Source organism: Mesoplodon bidens (assembly GCF_964165515.1).
Source record: "Mesoplodon bidens genome assembly, chromosome: 4".
NCBI lineage: Eukaryota > Metazoa > Chordata > Mammalia > Artiodactyla > Ziphiidae > Mesoplodon > Mesoplodon bidens.
Genome location: NC_138160.1, coordinates 58521424 through 58543431, shown reverse-complemented (window position 1 = coordinate 58543431; position 22008 = coordinate 58521424). Strand labels below are relative to the sequence as shown.

General features: G+C 36.1%; 1 protein-coding gene across 1 annotated transcript in view; it reads right to left on the bottom strand.

The window, feature by feature from the left end:
* The window catches only part of TNPO1 (transportin 1), a 91793-nt gene that overhangs the window by 26344 nt on the left and 43441 nt on the right, over positions 1-22008 (bottom strand). The window contains exons 5-11 of the mRNA XM_081232595.1: positions 20607-20713; positions 18507-18640; positions 17022-17103; positions 13959-14081; positions 11713-11831; positions 4291-4351; positions 3353-3521 (exon numbers count right to left, since the gene is read on the bottom strand). Coding sequence (XP_081088721.1) covers positions 3353-3521; positions 4291-4351; positions 11713-11831; positions 13959-14081; positions 17022-17103; positions 18507-18640; positions 20607-20713 — 795 coding nt within the window. The remainder of the gene's footprint in view (positions 1-3352; positions 3522-4290; positions 4352-11712; positions 11832-13958; positions 14082-17021; positions 17104-18506; positions 18641-20606; positions 20714-22008) is intronic.

The following is a 22008-nucleotide window of genomic DNA, read 5'->3' as shown; positions in this document are numbered from 1 at the left end:
ATCTTCTTCCAACAGAAGGCTCTTTTGTCTACATTGAAAATCTGTTGCTTTGTGCAGCCACCTTCATTAATTATCTTAGTCAGATCTTCTGGATAACTTGCTGCAGCTTCTACATCAGCATTTGCTGATTTACCCTGCATTATGTTATAGAGATATAAAGACTTTTTTCCTTAAACCTCAAGAACCAACCTCTTCTTCTGCAGCTTCCTCGCCTCTCTCAGCTTTCAGAGAATTGAAGAGAGTTAGGGCTTTGCTCTGGACTAGGTTTGGCTTAAGGGAATGTTGTGGCTGGTTAACCACAAAAACTTTCTCCTTATCAGCATTCAAGCTGTTTTGCTGTTTTGTTTTTGTGTGTTCACTGGAGTAGCACTTTTAATTTCCTTCAAGAACTTTTCTTTTGCTCACAACTTGGCTAACTGGCGCAAGAGGCCTGGCTTCTGGCCTACCGCAGTTTCTACATGCCTTCCTCACTAAGCTTAATCATTTCTTTTAATTAATTAGGTGACTGATTTTTTGGCTGCGTTGCGTCTTCGTTGCTGCGCACAGGCTTTCTCTAGTTGTGGTGAGCAGGGGCTGCTTTATTGTGGTGCACAGGCTTCTCATCGTGGTGGCTTCTCTTGTTGCGGAGCATGGGCTCTAGGTGCACGGGCTTCAGTAGCTGCAGTTCGCGGGCTTAAAGTCCCAGCTTCATCATTTCTAACTCTTGATTTAAAGTGAGAGACGTGGGGCGTCCCTGGTGGCGCAATGGTTAAGAATCCGCCTGCTAATGCAGGGGACACGGGTTCAAGCCCTGGTCCAGGAAGATCCCACATGCCGCGGAGCAACTAAGCCCGTGCGCCACAACTACAGAGCCTGTGTGCCGCAATTACTGAAGCCCACATGCCTAGAGCCCGTGCTCTGCAACAAGAGAAGCCACCGCAATGAGAAGCCCATGCACTGCAATGAAGAGTAGCCCCCGCTCACCGCAACCAGAGAAAAGCCTGCGCCCAGCAACAAAGACCCAACGCAGCCAAAAATAAAATAAAATAAAAAAATAAAAATAAAGTGAGAGACATGCAACTAACTCTTCCTTTCACTTGAACACTTAGAGGCCATTGAAGGGTTATTAATTGGTCTAATTTCAATATTGTTGTGTCTCAGAGAACAGGGACACTCAAGGAAAGGGAGAGAGAAGGGGAATGGCTTGTGGGTGGAGCAGTCAGAACACACACAACATTTACTAATTAGTAAGTTTGCTGTCTTATATGAGCATGGTTCACGCAGCCCCCCCAAAATTACAACAGTAACAACAAAGATCACTCAGCACAGAGTGCCCTAACAAATATAATAACAAAAAGGCTTGCAGCATTCCAAGAGTTACCACAATGTGACAGCGTCACAAAGTAAGTAAATGCTGTTGGAAAAACGGCGCCAACAAACTTGATCAGTGCAGGGTTGCTACGAACGTTCACTTTGTGAAAAATGCGGTTATCTATGAAATGCAAGAAAGCGAAGCGAAACAAAAGGAGGTTAAGCCTGTATACCCGTTTTTCTGTATCTGTATAGAAAAACTTCTGGAAGAACACAGATGGGTGGGATGTGAAAAGGAAGTATTCCCCCCTCCAATTCAACACACATTATGACTTTTGCAGTTATCTACATTAAACCTTAATGCATGCTCCCCACCAACCTTAAAGTAGGGATACACTGGGAGGTAATTCTGTGGTAGTAATGAAGACCTTGGGTTCTCTTGTTGTGTGAGGTTTGGGTTCCAAAACTACATGTGCCACCAGTACTAGTTAAGCTGACCTTAGGAAGTTTCTCTTTTTGCAGTATCTTTACCTACCCAAGGCTGTTGGAAAGATTAAATGTGACAGGCATACAAGGTCCTCGGCCTAGGGCTGGGCATGTTAGTCACTCTAAGGAACCGTTAGTTATAGGAAACTACATGGGCAGTAATCAGCATTATTCCAAATAATTTACACAGTTCAAGCTGATGATTCATGTCCTTAATTGCTCTATCAGTTAGTTACTAGAAACCTCAACCCTCTGAATCACAGCGTGGTTCTCAACTGGGGGTGATTTTGCGTCCCAAGGAACATTTGGCAATGTCTCGAGACACTGCTGGTTGTCACAGTTTTGTGTGTGTTCTCCCCCCACCTCCTGCGCTACTGCCATGTACTGGGCAGAGATCAGGGCTGCTGCTCAAAATCCTATTCTGGACAGGATGACCCCACAACAAAGAATTACATGGCCCAAAACGTGAAACGTGCTGTGAACTAGAGCAGCAAGATTTAAAAACCAGTACACAAGCAAAAGCAAAACACAGGTGTCTAGATTCTCCCCAGAGTTATCTAATTAGTATGTGGCCCAGAATGCAGGCTTCACATATGATGTGGATTTGCAGGTAAGGTTGAAAACCAAGATTTTAAAAAGCGTATTTGTAAGTCTGAATATGACAAAAGCAATTTATATCATTTTGGAAAACTGCATGATAATCAACCAATTTTCATGCAAATTATCACACAAAAAAATAAGTTTATGTTAGGAAAACAGGAAAAGCTGGTCAATGTTTCTATTTCATAGTATCAAACAAAATATATACCCCTTTGAGAAATGACAGTGTGAGATAAAGTCTTTTTAAGGAATAAAATGACAAGTAAATGAAGAGCAGACCCGTCAGGAAAATACAAAAACAAACCCACGATAAGATTATCATTTCACATCCAGAATGGTTATAACAGAAAAAGACACCCCAAAAGTATTGGCAAGCATTGGAGAACCTGGAGCCCTAAGACACTGCTGGGGGGGAATGTAAATGGTGGAGCGACTTTGAAAAACAGCCTGGTAGTACCTCAAAAGGCTAACCATAAAGTTACCATATGACCCAGTAATCCTACTCCTGGGTATATACCCAAGAGAATTGAAAACTTACGTTTACACATCAAACTTCACATAACTGTTCACAGCATCATTACGCACAATAGCCAAAGAGGGGAAACAAAATGTCCATCAAATGATGAACAGATAAGTCAGTCACAAAGGACCACTTTTTGTGTAATTCCATTTGTAGGAAATGTCCAGAACAGTTCCTAGAGACAGAATATAGATTGGTCGTTGCTTAAGGCTAGCGAACTGGAAGAAAATGGGAGTGACTACTAATGGGTACGGGGTTTCTTTTCGGGGTGATAAAAATGTTCCAAAATTTACTGTGGTGATGGTTGCACAACTCTGTGAATACACTAAAAGCCACTCAACTATATCCTTTTGTATGGTATGTGAATTGTATGATATGAGGGCACTGTATGATATATGCATTATTTCTCAACAAAACTGTTATCAAAGCAGGCGACTGTGCTTCTCCCTAACTTACTTAGATTCCAGTCAGAAATTGTATCATCATCATCAATTTCATCGTCATCATCATCTTCCTCTTCAATTCCATCTTCATCATGCTGCTGAGCCACTGTCCTTGATCGATGAAAACGTGGCCTTATGTCCTGTTCACTATCAGGAATTGTTTCATCTTCTTCAACATCACCCTGTATATTTTTTTTAAAGGAAGATTTTGGTTATATTCATTATAAGCTAATATGTATATCAGTAAAAGAATGAGAATATTCAGAGATGGGGTTATGCATATTATTTTGGAATACAGTTGACTCTTGAACTATATGGGTTGGAACTGTGCGAGTCCACTAACATGCAGATTTCTTTCCAGTAAATGAAGTCTTAACACTACTACATAATCCATGGTTGGCTGAATCTGCAGATATGGAACCATGGACACGGAGGGCCAACTGTAAACTTATACAGGGATTTTTGACTGCGCTGAAGGTCAATGCTGCTAACATCCCATTTTCAAGGGTCAACTGTATACCTCTTCATTAAGAACCACTCCCCTGGGCAGAAAATTGTCCTTTGTGAAGGGGAGAATAGGCTATCACATAACCCATGTTAGGTATCAGGCACTTTCAAACCACATTGTATGGTTTCCCACCAGCTGGTATAATCTAGAGTATCTGAATCAAGATCAGAACATATTTAACGTATTTTAAAATAAACTCCAAACAATTTGTATTAACAGGAAATGGATGCGAACTCTATTAGTGTCACCGTCTAGTTAGTTCCAATTAAGCCAGAATCTATTACCACCCAAATTCATTATCTTTGAACTCCGTAGCATACTATATAACAGAAAGCCTATTTACATAGGGCCTACTCTAAATAAATGTTCTGTTAGTCAAATCCAAAGATCTACTAAGTCAATAAAAATAATCTTCCCTATTCATCAGGAAATAGTTTCCTTACCTTAAGTAGGATGATATCTATATCTGAGTACTTCATGCCATTCACTAACACAGGAATCAACCTGTAAAGAAATGAATTCATGAAACAAAGATCTAAAGATCTCAAAGTCTTAACAACCTCATGAATACTAATAATACCAATAAAACAACCACCACTGCTAATACTGCCTTATAGTATGTTCTTTGTCTGCCCTTCTCAAATGATGAGTACTCCCAATATGTATCTCAGGCCTTTTAAATACTCATGCATGGGATCTACTGGATGGAATCTTAGTGGGGATAAGATAGCTTATCAAGAGTGCTTAGAAATAAAAACAATAATTTTTTTTTTCAATTTTTCCCCTAAGAATTTATCCCAAATATATGAACGAATATTCCCAATTTTTAAAGACCAATGTTCCCTGATGCAAGAACAAGAACAATGGAAACAATCTAAATGTCCATCATTAAACTGCAGTTGGGAATTCCCCGGCAGTCCAGCAGTTACAACTCTGCGCTTTCACTGCTAGGGCCCAGTGTTCAATCCCTGGTTGGAGAATTAAGATCCTGCAAGGATCTTATTTTTGGATGCAGCACAGCCAAAAACAAGCAAACAAACAAATTAAGTAAAGTTGAAAAAACAAAAAGCCCTCTAGGTGTAAAACACATAAAGCACATTTCCATTTAAGATAAAAATAATGAGAGATTCCTAGCTACAGCAATCAGAGAAGAAAAAGAAATAAAGGAATCCAAAATGGAAAAGAAGTAAAGCTGTCACTGTTTGCAGATGACACGACACTCTACATAGAAAATCCTAAAGATGCTACTAGAAAACTACTAGAGCTCATCAATGAATCTGGGTAAAGTTGCAGGATACAAAATTAATACACAGAAATCTCTTGCATTCCTATACACTAACAATGAAAGATCAGAAAGAGAAATTAGGGAAACAATCCCATTTACCATCAAATCAAAAAGAATAAAATACCTAGCAATAAACCTACCTAAGGAAGCAAAAGACCTGTACTCAGAAAACTATAAGATACGGATAAAAGAAATCAAAGATGACACAAACAGATGGAGAGATATACCATGTTCTTGGATTGGAAGAATCACTAGTGTCAAAATGACTATACTATCCAAAGCAATCTACAGATTCAATGCAGTCCCTATCAAATTACCGATAACATTTTTCACAGAACTAGAATGAACACTTTTACAATTTGTATGGAAACACAAAAGATCCCAAACAGCCAAAGCAATCTTGAGAAAAGAAAAATGGAGCTGGAGGAAATCATGCTCTCTGACTTCAGACTATACTACAATGCTACAGTAATAAAAACAGTATGGTACTGGCACAAATACAGAAAAATAGATCAACGGAACAGGATAGAAAGTCCAGAGATAAAACCACACACCTATGGTCACCTAATTCATGACAAAGGAGGCAAGAATATACAATGGAGAAAAGATACTCTCTTCAATAAGTGGTGCTGGGAAAACTGGACAGCTACGTGTAAAAGACTGAAATTAGAACACTCCCTAACACCATACACAAAAGTAAACTCAAAATGGATTAAAGACCTAAATGTAAAGCCAGACACTATAAAACTTTTAAGAGGAAAATACAGGCAGAACGCTCTATGCCATAAATTGCAGCAAGACTTTTTTGATCCACCTCCTAGAGTAATGAAAATAAAAACAAAGACAAAAGGGATCTAATTAAACTTAAAAAAGCCTTTGTACAGCAAAGGAAAGCATAAACAAAACAAAAAGACAACCCCCAGAATGGGAGAAAGTATTTGCAAATGAAGCAACCAACAAGGGATTAATCTCCAAAATTTACAAATGGCTCATGCAGCTCAATATCAAAAAACCAAACAACCCAATCCAAAATGGGCAGAAGATCTAAACAGACATTTCTCCAAAGAAGACATACAGCTGGCCAAAAAGCACATAAAAAGATACTCAACATCACTAATTATTAGAGAAATGCAAATCAGAACTACAATGAGGTATCACCTCACACCAGTCAGAAATGACCATCATCAAAAAATCTACAAACAATAAATGCTGGAGAGAGTGTGGAGAAAAGGGAACCCTCCTACACTGTTAGTGGGAATGTAAACTGGTACAACCACTATAGAGAAGAGTATGGAGGTTCCTTAAAAAACAAAAATAGAGCTACCATATGATCCAGCAATTCCACTCCTGGGCATATATGTGGAGAAAAACATAATTCGAAGATACACGCACCCCAATGTTCACTGCACTATTTACAACAGGCAGGATGTGGAAGGAGCCTAAATGTCCATCAACAGAGGAATGGATAAAGAAGATGTGGTACATATATACAATGGAATATTACTCAGCCATAAAAAAGAACGAAACAATGCCATTTGCAGCAACATGGATGGACCTAGAGACTGTTATATTGAGTGAAGTCAGTCAAAGACAAATATCATATGATATCACTTATATATGGAGACTAAAAAAATGGTACATAGGAACTTATTTACAAAAGAGAAAGAGTCAGGGATGTAGAAAACAAACTTATGGTTCCCAAGGAGGAAGGGGGACGGGGATAAATTGGGAGATTGGGATAGACATATACACGCTATTATATATAAAATAGATAACTAATAAGGACCTACTGTATAGCACAGGGAACTCTACTTAGTAAATACTCTGTAATGGCCTACATTGGAAAAGAATCTAAAAAAGAGTGGATATGTGTGTGTGTGTGTATATATACGTATATATGTGTGTGTGTGTGTATATATATATATATATATATATATATATATAAAACTGATTCGCTTGCTGTACATCTGATACTTAACACAACATTGTAAATCAACTATACTCCAATAAAAATTATTTAAAAAATTAGATTACCTATACAATAACTTATATACACAGACTATCTAGGAAGGCTATACAATAAACTGCTGTCTTCAGAGAGGTGAGTGAGTGGGCTAAAGAGGGAAGGTATCCATCTTCTACTTTATTTCTAAATGGTGTGACAATTTTACAATAAGCCTACATTCAGTATTTGTATTCCTTTTAATAAGAGATGACAGTGTTTAAAATATAAAAACAGTAAACTTAAAGGAATTAATCCAAAAGAAATAAATCAAAAAGGAAAAAAAGAGCTCTACCAACAAGGTTATCACAGTCTGATAAAAAGTTTGGAAATTTAAATTCTAACTTCTTAAGACATTAAGAACTTAAGCTTCCAATAAGAAAATAGTTAAATAAATCAGAATATTATATCTAATCTGAAGTATTATGTTGTCACCAAAAGGGAACCATAATGTCTGTAAACACAGAATTCCAGGTATACTGAAATATTTATGATGACTAGTTAAAAAAAATATCAAAACATGTTAAGTAAAGATCAAAATACTAATTTCAGTTCCTTCTGTAGCTATGATGTTTTTATCTTGGACAGCTTTCTTAAACTTTGAACTGTTTCCTCACTGTCCAATCATACACACTGAAATGAGTCTACTGAGGACAAAAGGTATGAGAATACTTTGGAAACACGTAACAATGTCCACAGTCCACTGCTTCCAAATTCTACCTTTCATTGTTCTGGGGGGCATGGAAAGTGTGAACAGGCAAAAGACTCATGAGTACCAGCTGTGGGGTTATTAATAAAGCACCTTCTTAATACCCTAGTGAGAAAAGTATTATGATCCCTATTTTACAAATGAATAACTAAAGCTCAGAGAGGTAATATTATTTCCACAAGGCCATAAATGTTAAGTAAATTTCCTTTCTTTACCCCAGATGTAAAAATCTCTGTCCACATTCATGTCCTCAGTGTTTGTTGTGGCTTTACTTCAAATAGTTACATGCTTTAACACACACTAAATAAATATGTATGAAACCAATTTTAAGCACACCTCTACTTTCAATGAGGTAATTTTGCAAGCCCCCATTAACCAAAGGAATACTAACAGTAAAAAGGAAGCAGTGGGATTTCAAATTTGTAAAAAGGAAAATATGAGCCACCCAAACTTTCATGTTCAAAGTCCTTCTAAATTCTAAAATAGATTAACGGTAGTAATTCAACATTATAGCTAGTATACCATAAGTAGATAAAATTATAATACACAGAACCACACTGGGTAAGCAAGCTACAGGAATCTTGCAAGAGAACCAAGTCCATTTGGATCACCAACAGTTAAATCATTTACGATCTTTGTCAATAATTTCACGAAAATGATAAGGATGGATGGCAGACCATAAAACATTGAAGAGTTCACCTGAGGTGAGGTAAAGAAGTAAAGACAGTGAGCCCCATCTATTCTTTGAATCTTTTTAAGATGAAAGAAACTGCAGCCAGTTAAAAAGTTAAGGCAGCAGAGAGGGAAAAGTTTAGAGAGAATTTATCTATTTGATAGAGTGAGGTCCCTAAGGATAAGGAAAAAATTATGCTATCCAAGACCATAAATAGAAAGCCTGGTTAGCAAGAAGACAATTCACATGAAAATATATCTATAAGTTTTGGGCAAAACGTGAAGGGTCACCTGTTTTCCCTACAAAGCAGAAGTGCTCAAAATGAATGAAGAGAACTTCAGAAGAGTGATAAAGGTATCAAATAGTTGCTCTGGTGAATGGAAGATAAAAGCTGATCTGGAACAGGAAAAATTGGCAGATGGTATGAAGGGTCCACTTGATGTTGAAGACCATGGATTTCTATAGCCACCAATCCTCCTGGCAGTGTAACTTTTCCCAACAGTATTTAAGAAGTAGCAAAGACAGTTCGATTAATCCAGAGCAGGGGGCAGCTGGAGGTTTATGGTCAGTACTGTTGATTTGTGGATCATGATATCTGTGCCACATAGAGAAAGAATAAGAAGATGTGTAGGAAATAAGGGACTGATAAGGCAGGGCAAGTCAAAAAGTGAGGTAGGAAAGAGATACTGGAGTTAACTGTGACCACGTGGCAATATGGCATGTGTCTGACAAATTCCAATCATACAAAGCAGACCATTATTTTAAAAAAAAATCTAATTGTTAAGAAGCTTTCTCCTGAAGCCTCATGTAGAAAACAAGAAGAGAATTTTAATGCAACATCATGGAAAGGCAACAATGAATAAAGGCAACAATGAATACCAACAATGAATGTTTACTGAGTACTTAAGTATATGCCAAGCACTGAGTTAGTTGTTTTACATGGATTAATTCATAAATAAGCCTCAGGAGATATTAATGTACAAGAATAAAGGTGGGAAAAAAACAAAATAATTCAGGGAAAAAAAAGAAGACCCGTTCTACCAGATAACAAAATATATTAGCAAATGTTCAATAATCAACAGAGTATAGTACTGGCTTAAAAAAAAAAAAAACAGAAAAAGGAAAAGAAAAAACAAGAATACACGACACAGCCCAGAAAGGTAAAAGAATTTAACCTTACTCTTTATTGCATTAATGCTTTCTATGTGAATTCATTTTAATAAGAAAGATCTCATCACATTAACAATTTTTATTCCTCAGCAAACATTTTTTGCTCATACTAAACAAGAATCTGGTTAACAGATCTAGGAAAAACAGTTCTTTTACTGTGTTTTTAATCTCCAGATCAGACTGATGTTGATATTTTCCCATCCTCACAATACATTATTTGAACCAAAAATAAAAGCAGTCTTGTTTAATCTAAAAATGGTTCCCAAACCAGTGGCTTGGAAGACATATAACTCAAATCCATTTATCACTGGAATGGGTTGTTTAATGTTCACATATAGCACAACTAAATGGGAACTGCTGATCTTTTAGCCTGCTACCAAGTTCTTGGTTGCTTACCAATGTTTAGATTTTATTAGGGTAATGAAAGAGACCACCAACCTATAACTGCTCTTATCATCTCCTAATGTTACAGCTTAGGTTTTCATTAATAAAATCTCTTCAGTTTTATAAGAATTAATGTCTGTTTATATAACTTTTAGAATTATATGCTCCTACGGTAAGAAACAAGCATATCATAAAACTGGAATCACAAATCAGGGAGAAGAGAATAATTAATATATGAATTTCCTAAGGGGGGAAGAATCCATTTAGCACATCACCTTGCACGTTACTCCCAAATAAATTCTAGATTGACTGGAATAAGACATAGGTGGCATTGTTTTCTTGGTAGGGAAAGAATTTATTGGAAAAGAAAAGGAACTTAACTAACTACATGAAAATGAGAATATCCAAGTACCCTAACTTCTGAAAAAAATTTGACTCCACTAATACAACAACATATTATAACAAATGGTTTTGTTTTTTGCTCATCCAGAGGGCTAAGACTGGAAAAATTATGATTAATGGATTGCAAAAGTTGTGACAAGATGGGACCCTGCTGGTGGGGTGTAAACTGGTATAACTTCCCTAGAGAACTATGTGGAATATTTATGAAGATGCTTTAAAATACTCAGGGCCCTTTGACCTTGGTAAAAATCACTTCTAAGAACTCTACTTGAAAGAAATCACTACTTATGGGCAAAGAAAGATGCTCAGTCCAGGATTATTTATGAGTTAAAAAAAAAAAAGGGCAAACAACTAAACATTCAACAATAGAAGAAGAGTCAATTATATATATATGGTACACATACCATGATAGAACAGTACTGAAAGTTTAAAGACTAATGACATGGAGGAAAGTGCACAACCTACAATAACTGAAAAGAGCCAACCATAAAAGAGTAAAATCAAAAATTTAAGCATCAACTATAGCCAGATGCCATGTACATACTACCAAATTTATTTCTTCCCAAAACACTCTGAATATATCACATTTGTTATATGGTACTAACACAGAAAAAAACATCAAAAGACAACACACCAAAAATACTAACAGTGATGACTCAAGGGGGTGGAAATCCAAGACATTTTAAGTTTTCTACATTTTGATTTTCTTTTATGAGCCTGTATTTTCTTTATTTTCAAAAGAACATGAGCATTACTTTTGAAAGTAACTGACTTTAATATAAGAAATCATTATGTTGTACACCTAAAACTAATATGCTGTTTTATATCAAATTCAACTTATCTCAATAAGACTGGAAAAAATATATTAAAAAAATAACTGATTTAACAGCATCCACTGGGTTAAAAATAGGTGTAACAACAGATTAACCAAAAATTGCATAGCATCACAACTAGTAGGAAATCCATGAGACCCCATAGTCAAGTTATAAGATTATAAAAAATTGTGCCACAGATTATCCAAAATTAGTTATAATTCAGCATAAACCACCCTCATGTAATTTAGAAAACAAAAGTAACTGCTTCTTTAAAAATGTCTTTACTTATAGCATCAGCAAAATTAAGTGTTACTTCTTTAGAACTTCATTACCTGATGGCATAAGAATGTAACCTAAAAATATGAAAATGAGGAATCACTGCTAAATTTAACAACAAGGGAGTATTTGTAAGAAGGAACACTTACTTGGGAAGATGCCTTATGAGTACATCTTTGCATATTGGTTGTTCAGCCAAAGTGAGCCAAAATTCGCAGGCTTCTAAAGCCACATTTTCATCTTGATCTTGGGTCCTCTGCAGCATGTACTGTAAACAAAGGAGGCTTAGTATTAATCATTTTAAATCATACAATTAAAATAAACCTAATCTAATTTCAGCAAGTTAACGGCCCTTTGCTATGGGCCTTGCACTTTTACAGTGGTTCTCGACTTAGGCTTTGGATTTTTTTAAAAAAGCTTCCTAATCAATTCTAAAAAGCAGCCAAACTTAAGATCTACTGCTTTAGAATGTTGCCTAATGTAAAGTGTCCAATTCACGTTTATCTGCTTCTATATAGGCGTATATTGTTTCATGAAACCACTGGGATTTTAAAAAAGTATTAATATTCAAAAACTGTCTTCACAGATGCATCAAAATAAAAAACACCATTAAACTGTTCATAAAATGGACAATCTTTTTTATAACATAACCACCCAAGCTGTCTCTTATAATTACAACTACCCCTTGAACAGTGAGGAGGTTGGCATGCCAACCCTCCAAGCAGTCAAAATCCACCTATAACTTATAGCCAACCTTCTATATATACAGTTCCTTTGTATCCAGTTCCTCATCTGCAGATTCAACCAATCTTGGGTTGTGTAGTACTGCAGTACATATTTAGTAAAAAGAAATCTGGGTATGAGTAGACCCATGAAATTCAAACCTGTGTTGTTCAAGGGTCAACTGTATATACTTCCACATACTTAAAAAGATATATACATATTATACAATTACAAAAATTCATTTTATTTTTAATTTGGAAAAAAGTAGTGACATTTCTTTGTCAACTATATAATTTTTAGTTGCCAGCAAAATAGGTTTATCATGTTCTTCATGTCCTTTGAACATACCAAGCCAAATCCACTCTTAAGTTGGAGGAAGAATCTGATCTCCAAATCTATCCAAATCTACCCCTCTTTTAAAAACCTAACATACCGGGAATTCCCTGCAGCCCAGTGGTTAGGACTTGGCGCTCTCACTGGGTTCGATCCCTGGTCAGGGAACTAAGATTCTGCAAGGTGCACAGCACGGCCAACACCTCCCCCCCCACCAAAAAAACACCTTACATGCAAAAACAAAATAAACATAATCAAAGGCATGAATTCCCAATGTACCTGGGACTGAATCTGGGGTCAAGTGATGAATTCTTGAATGAAACATCTCACACGACAAAATACAGCAACACACCTGCTGTGACAGGCTAGCCCCTACCATGTCCTACTACTATGCTGGGTATTGTTGAAGAAAGAACTGTAGCCTTGTAAATTAGGCCCCCCAGCTGTGACGTGGCAAATGATTAAATGTCTTTCTCAACTTTCTGGTTAACCCCAAACTCTCACTAAACTCTCAACCAACCCCACCTGTTTCTTCTGAACACTTTACAGAGAGAATATCTTTATCAGAGAGAAGGTCATGTATCCCCATCTTTTGCTGCTACATATCCTTATCACCACAACTATCTTTCCTAATGTTTTAGAAAAGGAGTTACTGAACATCATGAATGCCAGCCTTCTTCTAACCAGTCTTAGATGCCATCCTTTAAGTACAACTATATTCAGCAATACGAAAACTAGGTATGACTAGCAATAATGAGTATTGCCCAACAAATTACTTTGTCCTAATAATATGTTATCATGTATTCCTTCCTTTAATTACAACTATCTGTGCTCAACGTAATTACAATATCCTAGTAAAATTATTTTAATCACATAAGGACTGAAAGAGAGCCTTTTAAAATCTAAATGGTCTGCTAGAACTCACTATAATGGTTACGTATTTTCTATTCAGAAATTGTTACCACTGTTACCATAAATCAAGTTGATCAGATCAATTTACCAGTTAATGGGTCAAAAACAAACTCTTTTAAGTACTACAGTTTTATTGGCCTAACCCATATCTAATAAATACAAATCTAAATATTTCCTAGTTACACTGGTTAAAAGCTATCTACTCCTTTAAACAACGTTCCCCTCTATAACATCTTATACCTCATGAGAGAAAAATCGCCATAAAGATAATTTTTAGCTTTAAGATGATCTAACTAATTTTTATAGTCCCACCCCCAACAAATGTGACAAATAAATTGGAAGACAGTGGTTTCACACTATACGTTTTGTGCCCAAGATTTTTCTTGAGGGGAAGATGAGGAGAAAGCCTTTAAATTGCTTGTATTACCTCAACTATATTATGCATGTGAGGAAGCAGGCGATCCATTCGAACTTCAAGCAACATCACAAGTGCCCGGCACACATTTTTCCGTACCTCTGGTTCTTCATCACCAGCCAATGCAAAGAGATTCTATTGCACAAGAAATATTTTCTTCTAGTTAAGTATTCCAACATACTAGAAAGGTTTATACATAATAACCAATAATCTGCAAGGTGGCAACACTTAAAGAAACCCTAAGAAGATACTGTACAAATAAAGGCTTATGAATTAACTGGCCCTACTAATACTTCATAGCATTAGATTATAAAATAAGACAGATGCAGGATGATAACTGCCAAAAACTATGATTTTGGTAAATGATCTAAAGCCATTTTTCAGAGTATGAGTGGTTGCATCTTGAAGTAATCTTTAGTTTATGAGAATAAAACCATGTCATTAGGACATAGGAGCATTCACCCAGATCACCCAGAATTAGAGATAATCATTAAAATACAGTTTGATTTACCCTTCAAAATTACCGTCTGTTAAGAGATTATTCCTACCAACACTGATTCTTAGTAGGCATACATTCTATAAAAGCACCAACAATTGGGAAATATATACTGAGTTTCCAACAATGTGACCCTAAACTGTTGTCATTCACTGAGTCAACTACTGAAAAAATAGTAATAGTAGCAGTCGATCTTATGCTGTTAAGTTTCTCTACAAGGTTTTAAAAAAAAGTGTGAATCAACAACACTGTTTCAATTAACCTTCTCAACTCTAAGATGCTGCTACTCAATTTTACAAGTTTAGACGTTATATAACTTGCTAGCAAGTGGGGGAATCTGAATTTGGTTTTCACGAAATCATGGGTGAGTCCACACTCATTTCATTATACCAACAAGCCTCCACTAGAAAAAGCTGTCTCTTGCAGAGGTTCAAGTGGAGATGTCAGAGGAAAAAACAATTAAGCCTTCTCTATCTCACTCCTGAGGTTTTACTTTATTTTATTTACACACACATACTGAAAGCAGTAAAAAGATGATTAAAATAATTAAGTAAAATCCAATGTGTCCCATTGTCTCTTCCCAGGACCACAGAAACATCTCCAAAGAGACGAACCTGAAATCGTACTACAAGAAATGGGTAAGACAATGGAAAAATTTAAATATCAAATGTGACAATATGTGAACTACTGTTGTAGCATTTTAAAAACTGTCATTTCTCCAAGTCCTGCCTCTACTTCTGAGGCTTTCAAAACTCTGTAGTTGCTCTTTTAATTTTACATGGTCAGAAAGAATACAGTTTTTCCAGCAGGTGCTGCTCATATAAATCCTTCGTGAAATTTGATGTTGTCTTAAGTATGAATACCCAGCTTTGCCAAGGTATGTTATAGCCAAGTATTAGTAACCAATACACTTTTCATCAGTACCAGCACACGTAGCAGGCATGATTTCAGCCCCCGATAAAAACACTGGTGACTGAAGAAAACTAACCAGTTATTGATTTAGCAAATAGTTACTGAGAGCCTACCATGTGTCAGGCGCCTCCTCTGGAGGTTTACTACTCTTAGAGGATGAAGAACTGAGTGAATCTTACTGGATTACCAAGTAGCACAGAAGTGTTAATATGGTATTTAACACTACTGGAAAATATCATTAAATGTCAGGAAACGTTCTTGTTCCACTTGCTGAGTATGGATGGCCCTGTGGAATTTTTATTTTCAGAAAGAATTTATTTTATTCTAAATTATATTTCTGTATAAGATGCTGGTATGTCTATTACTGTTCTCTTTAATAAGCCATGAGAGAAGAACACTAAGAGGGAATACTATTATAATTACAATAAAAACTACTACTGCTTCTAAAAATAATAGCAGTAGCTACCATGTGGAGTGCTTACTTTGTAGCAGGCACTGTTCCAATTTATTTTTAGCCAATACCTTTTTTAACAATCCAACAAGGTAAGTCTATTATTAGCTGGATTTTATAAAAACTGAAAATACCAGTTAAATAAGGTGCCCAAGGTTAACAAGCTACTAAGCTGTGGAGCTGGGATTTGAACACAGGCAGGCTTACTCCAGACTTCTAATACTGTCCACTACCCTCTATACCAAACTAGACTGAAAACACCTTGAAGCATAAAATTTCTTTATGTATCCTTAGCACCAAGCACAGTGCCTGAGTCACAGTAGGTATTCAGTAAAATGTATTTAAGATGCATGTTTTCATTTCAATTTTCAAATGGCTTGAGGACTCTAATGGCCACTACTTGTAGTCTACTGGTAAAAGATGTTTAGAAGAAGCTTGTCAATTTAAGTGATGAGAAAAAAAAAGACATAATTTCCCCCCCTTCTTTCTTGTAATTTCCCAACAGGAATACCAGCAATATGGTCTCTGAAGGACTTTTTTTTTAAAGAAGAGCTGAAAAGGAAAAGACTATTTAAATTTCATTTGATGAAAATAAAAGTGAAGTGCTTAAGGAACTTTAATAATCCTTTCACCATCGCTGTTATCAAGCAGAAGTTCTGAAAAGAAATTCTACTGCTTAGGGTTCAATGGACAAAAAACTATGTCCTGTTGTCTTTCTGCTTTTATCAAAAAGTTAAAAAGTACCATTAGAAATGCTCGCTGAGCTTTAACAGCCAATTTTCCCCCCTGAAACTTCTCATTTTACACTGAAAACCAGTGGAAAAATAGAAGTACTATCCTTTTAATTTATACCTTCAGATTCTTTATCAAATTGTGTTTATTCAACCTCTTCATGTTTCTAATATCACAAATGAGGTGGGAGGTTTAATTTCCATATGCAATTTGAACAGTATATTAAGGTAGAAATTTTTATAATCAAGATATTAAACACAGACATACCATAATCAATGTTTGCACAAGTAGAAAACTCAGTGAGAGGAAAAGTACTTTTATTTTCAGTTAACGAGAATCACAAAGTTTAGACTGTACCCAATTTTAATACTATCAGAAATAATTTAAATATTGACAGCTCATAATTATAGATTATCGTATTTATAAAATAAAACTACATAACCTCCTCAAAAATAAGGTGGGGTGGGCGGAGGACAAATCTTACCTCAATAAAGGAATCAATGTGCAACATCAGAGCTTGAGTTCTACTGATGATAAACTGATTGACACAGGCAACAGCATGAGACCTAGAAACAAAATTCAAAATACACTCATTGAAGCTCTGTTCCATTTACAGAAGACTGGCAAGAATTTAAACGTTCCTCCATAAAAATATTACAGTGTATGTACGGCCATGCGTGCGCACACACACCCTAAAAAGAATGAGTCAAAATTCTCTATGTATTAAACATATCCTTCACATTCTTTCCATGTTAAGTGAAAAATGCAGGTTCTAGAGCAATATGTTAATGCTACTAAGAAAGTGGAAAAGCGTCTGGAAGGACATGTTCGCTCTCAAGAGTGGGAGGTTGGATGGGGACATAATGGGAACTTATTATTTTAGATCTTAAAGTAATGGGTATGCATTCCTTCTGAAACTGAAAATGTGGACTGTTCTACAGCCTATGTGTTCTGACATACCTAATCTAATCCCATAGCAATTCTTAATGGCACTACTGTTAAAAATATACCCATAATCTAATCACTTACTACCTCCACTTCTCCTCTAGTCCAAACCATAATCTCCCATCAGGACTATGCCAACAGGCTCTATAACTGGTTTCCCAATTTCCATTATGCAAAACCCCACTACCTGTTTGACACACATAAATAAGATCACATAATATCCTTGTTCAGATTGCTCCAGTAGGAATCTACTTTTCCTGACAAACGTCAAAAGGTAAATATTTTAAGCTTTGTGGGCCACATAAGACCTCTGTGGCAGCTTTATTACCCACCCGCCCACTTCAACCTTTTAAACTATGAAATCATTTGTAGCTCATATGTCACGCCTGAGTTTGGCCACACGGGTCACAGCGTGACGATTACTGGCGTAAACATCCCCTGTAATGTGCTACTCCCTACCCCTCTAGCTCCATTTCCTACTGTGCTACAAAATCGTTTTCTTCTGTCACTCTAAAAGGTTTCTTCCTAACTCCAGGGACTTTGTACTGTTGTTCCCTCTTAAGTGATCTTGGCTTTGATCGTTCAGAAAGCCTTGCTTCTTTACTTTGATCAGGGTTCCTGCACAACTGCTGCCTGTGACAAAGAATGTGCTGTATAACACACCTGTGAATCACTACCTAACCCCTTATGCTCGCCATTTTTCCACAGTATGTGTCAACCCCGACAAGCTCCGCAACACACTGAATTTCAGCCTCACACAAAGGACTTTAAAAGCGTGCCTGTTAACCATTATAAATGTAATTAACCATGCAGATGATGGAGAAGTGTCATAGTCAACGAAAATTTCAGCAGAGTGACATTTCACAGACTGTCATTAGGAGTAGATTTTAATTATCAAGTCCACCTCTATGGAACAGCCAGTTATCTTCTGCCGATCGCAAAAATACTAGGTAGTGCAAAATAAGGGAGTGGTCAGGTTCGTATCAGAGTTTATAAATTAATTTAAGATTGGCTATATAGATACCTTATTTTTGGACTACTGTGCTTGAAGAACTGTAAAAATTTAGGAATCATGATGTTGAGAGGACGATCTAAAACATCACTGTCTAAAATCTCAGCAGAATCTTCACAAATCTTCTGAAGGGCACCAAATGCTCCCTGTAAAAGACATTTCAATGATGAGAATTAAAAATGAAGCCATTTTAAAAGCAAATTGAGGAATATTAACTAATTTGTATGGATTCATGTTCCCAGTCTGCATAAAACCTGCATCATAAAATCCATATTTAATCATCAGCTATAAGAGAAATTTATTATACCACCGAGTCATTTAAAACCTCAGTTTAAATATAATGGTACATTTTAATTTTAGCATTAAATGTCTTAGAATTAGAATTTTGATCGTCAGGGACTGTAAATAATATCATCTAATTTAAAAACTTAACTTCTGAAGTATTCTTGCCAATTTTACATCAACACTAATTTTTCTCTTATTAAATACCAGTTTGTTAAAACAATGTAAAACTCTATGTTTCCGTATAAGTGCATTTAACCATTGTACCACTTCTCTTTTTGAAGCACAAAAGGAGGTCTTAATTATCATCAAAAAATTATTTATATGTAAACCATTCATTGACAAAAGTTGTTAAAAGGGCAGGCAATTCAATTTTGCAATTTCCCCTACAACCACTTTACAACCAAGTGGCTTACCTACAGAGCTCCTGTATATTAATATCTAACCTACCAGTTACCTCAACCACCTAATTTACTCTGCTTATAATTCTATCAGCAGCACCTTGGGACTTATTCTCTATACTACAGGTTAATTTAAGAATACTGTATGACTTAGTAGCTCCACAATTTCATGATTATCAGTTTAAACTTTTTATTCTTGGAAAGTGCTTGCTTAAAATTTTGGCTTCCTTTTATGTTATCATTATACCAAAGCACTATTTAAATTTTAATCAACTGTTACCTGATGGCTAAATATTATTATTTTAGTTTTTCTGTAAACTTCCAAGGCATTACTAGAAAATGTATATATGAGAAAGCAAGATTGCTTTCTTTTTCTTTGAGGGAGGGAGAAGAGTGACTTTTTAAGACTCCTGTTTGCTAGCTCTCCCTCTCCCTGGTCCTCTCTTCCCCAAGTCGGATCTGGCAACAAAATGTTAAGTCAAAAAGACCACCTGATTCCTTTTTATTAGGTTATTTTTGTACCTGCCTTGCCTCCAAGCCTTGCTCTTTTTTGAGAGGGAGATAAATCACTGCCTTAAGAGAGGCAAAACACCTAAAATGATTTCTATTTAAAACAGATTTCTATCCAAACTGGAAGCCTGCTAATGAAAGAGATGGTTAAGGTACTCATTAAGTGAGAAATTATAGGAAAACAAATCCATACAGATTCCCTTTCATCTCCCCAAATGGAAAGGTTGCTACTGATTTGATCAATGGCAAACAAGAAACTATAATTAATATATAATTAAAACTATACTACAGGGCTTCCCTGGTGGCGCAGTGGTTGAGAGTCCACCTGCCGATGCAGGGGACACGGGTTCGTACCCCGGTCCGGGAAGATCCCACATGCCATGGAGCGGCTGGGCCGCTGAGCCTGCGCGTCCGGAGCCTGTGCTCCGTAATGGGAGAGGCCACAACAGTGAGAGGCCTGCATACCACAAAAAAAACCAAAAACCAAAAACCAACTATACTACATATACCTCAGACATACCATACAACAAGAGGCACAAAAACAACTTAGAGACACTGAAAATGTACCCACAGTCTGGGAATTGGGTAAATTTAATTAAGTCCATCTTCAAAAAATACGACTTCACCTGATTAAGCTTGACAATTGCTCTGCTGATTACATATACACACACCCAAGAATAGTTTTAAAATACAAAAAACAGAAGATATTTCTTTGTAGGAAATACAGTAAAGAGGTTTTATAACTTAACGGCCTTTAAACAGTAAGATACACGATCACTAACATAAAACAAAAAGGTAACTTTAGGCTTCTAAGTTTTGAAGTTACATGTTTCAGAGGAATTATTTTTTCTCAATATTACTAATAGACATGAAAAGAAAAATAGAAAAGAAAAATTATACATGAAGCAAAAATCCTTACCTCACAAGTGTTGTAATCTTCAGAATCCAACAGGCTACAGAGTTTTGGTAAGAGGTCAGGCCAATTCTGCAATTCTCCCTTGGAGGCTATAGTTGTAATCAAAATACCTTGTAAAGAAAACACATCCCTTTAGGAAATCTGACTGCATTATGTTAGATACTGCCTTGTGAACCACCACAAGCCAATGTGAGTGCTCACGTTTGCACGTGCACACACACACACACACACACAGTTTAAATGTTCCAAATCAGTGTACGACTTGCAAACCATGTCAACAGTAACGTTCACCAAGGATCACTGTATCACCACAGTACATCTGTGGAAACCCCAACATAAATCAGATCCATTTCTAATCTTGCTTGCCAACACTTCACCCTCTTTGTATTTTTAACAAGTACCTGTACAAAAGACTACAACCTGCTCTTCTCCAACAATACCAAGAATAGTTCTACTATTTAAAATTACCCCTATTTTATAAAAATTATATACAAAAGAGTAGAAAGAAATACACCAAAATGTTATTAGCAGCACTTATCACTGGGTGATGAGTATGAGTCTGTTAGATTCAAATAAAAACACATAAAAGAGATAACAGCTCTCTGACTTAACCTGGGATCAAAGACATGACTCAAGGCAGAGAGAGAGAAAGTAGATGAGCCATTAGCCCAGAACATTCCAAGGATGAATCACTGGCAAAGTGATCTTGGATCATGGAGGCTAGTGGCACAGGCTGACTGATCATGTCACTCTGAATGGATTATTTCAACTGTGTTGTGTGGCTTAGCTGTAATAGCTAAGGATCATGCAAATACAGAAATATGTATGTAACACAAAAATTTTGTGTATTTTTCTCTGCCTTAGTAAATTTAATATTAGTAACATAATGTAATATGCCTGGTGATTACAGATCTTTTAGCACCTTAATTAAGAGTATAAACAGTAGGCAAATAATATGTAATTCAAAATACTACTCTGTAAAAAAAACTTAAAAGAAGAGAAAAAGTTCTCTCTTCATAGTTATTTTGAGAATTCAGTGAGATAGGCACACAAAATGCCAGGCATATAGTAAATACTCAATAATTATTATTGAACAGCAAATTCTACTGTCTGTGTATATAAATTCTCTTTGAGTTTTCCGTTGTTAGTTTTGAGAAGGCTGCTCCCAATGGTAAAGAGTTAAAAAATGTAAAGAGTAAAGTTGTTAGCCAAGATTTATTCTCCACTAAAAAAATTAAATTATATGGTAAGGGTCTTAAAATGATAGCATTTTTAAGATATAACCCGTTCAATTAAGTGGCCTTCTGGTAAGATCAAAAAGCAGCGAGACTAATAGATCTGTTCCTTCTTGCCATGTATTCTTTCCTGAAGTTAAGACATGAAAGAATTGAGGGCAAGAGAAATT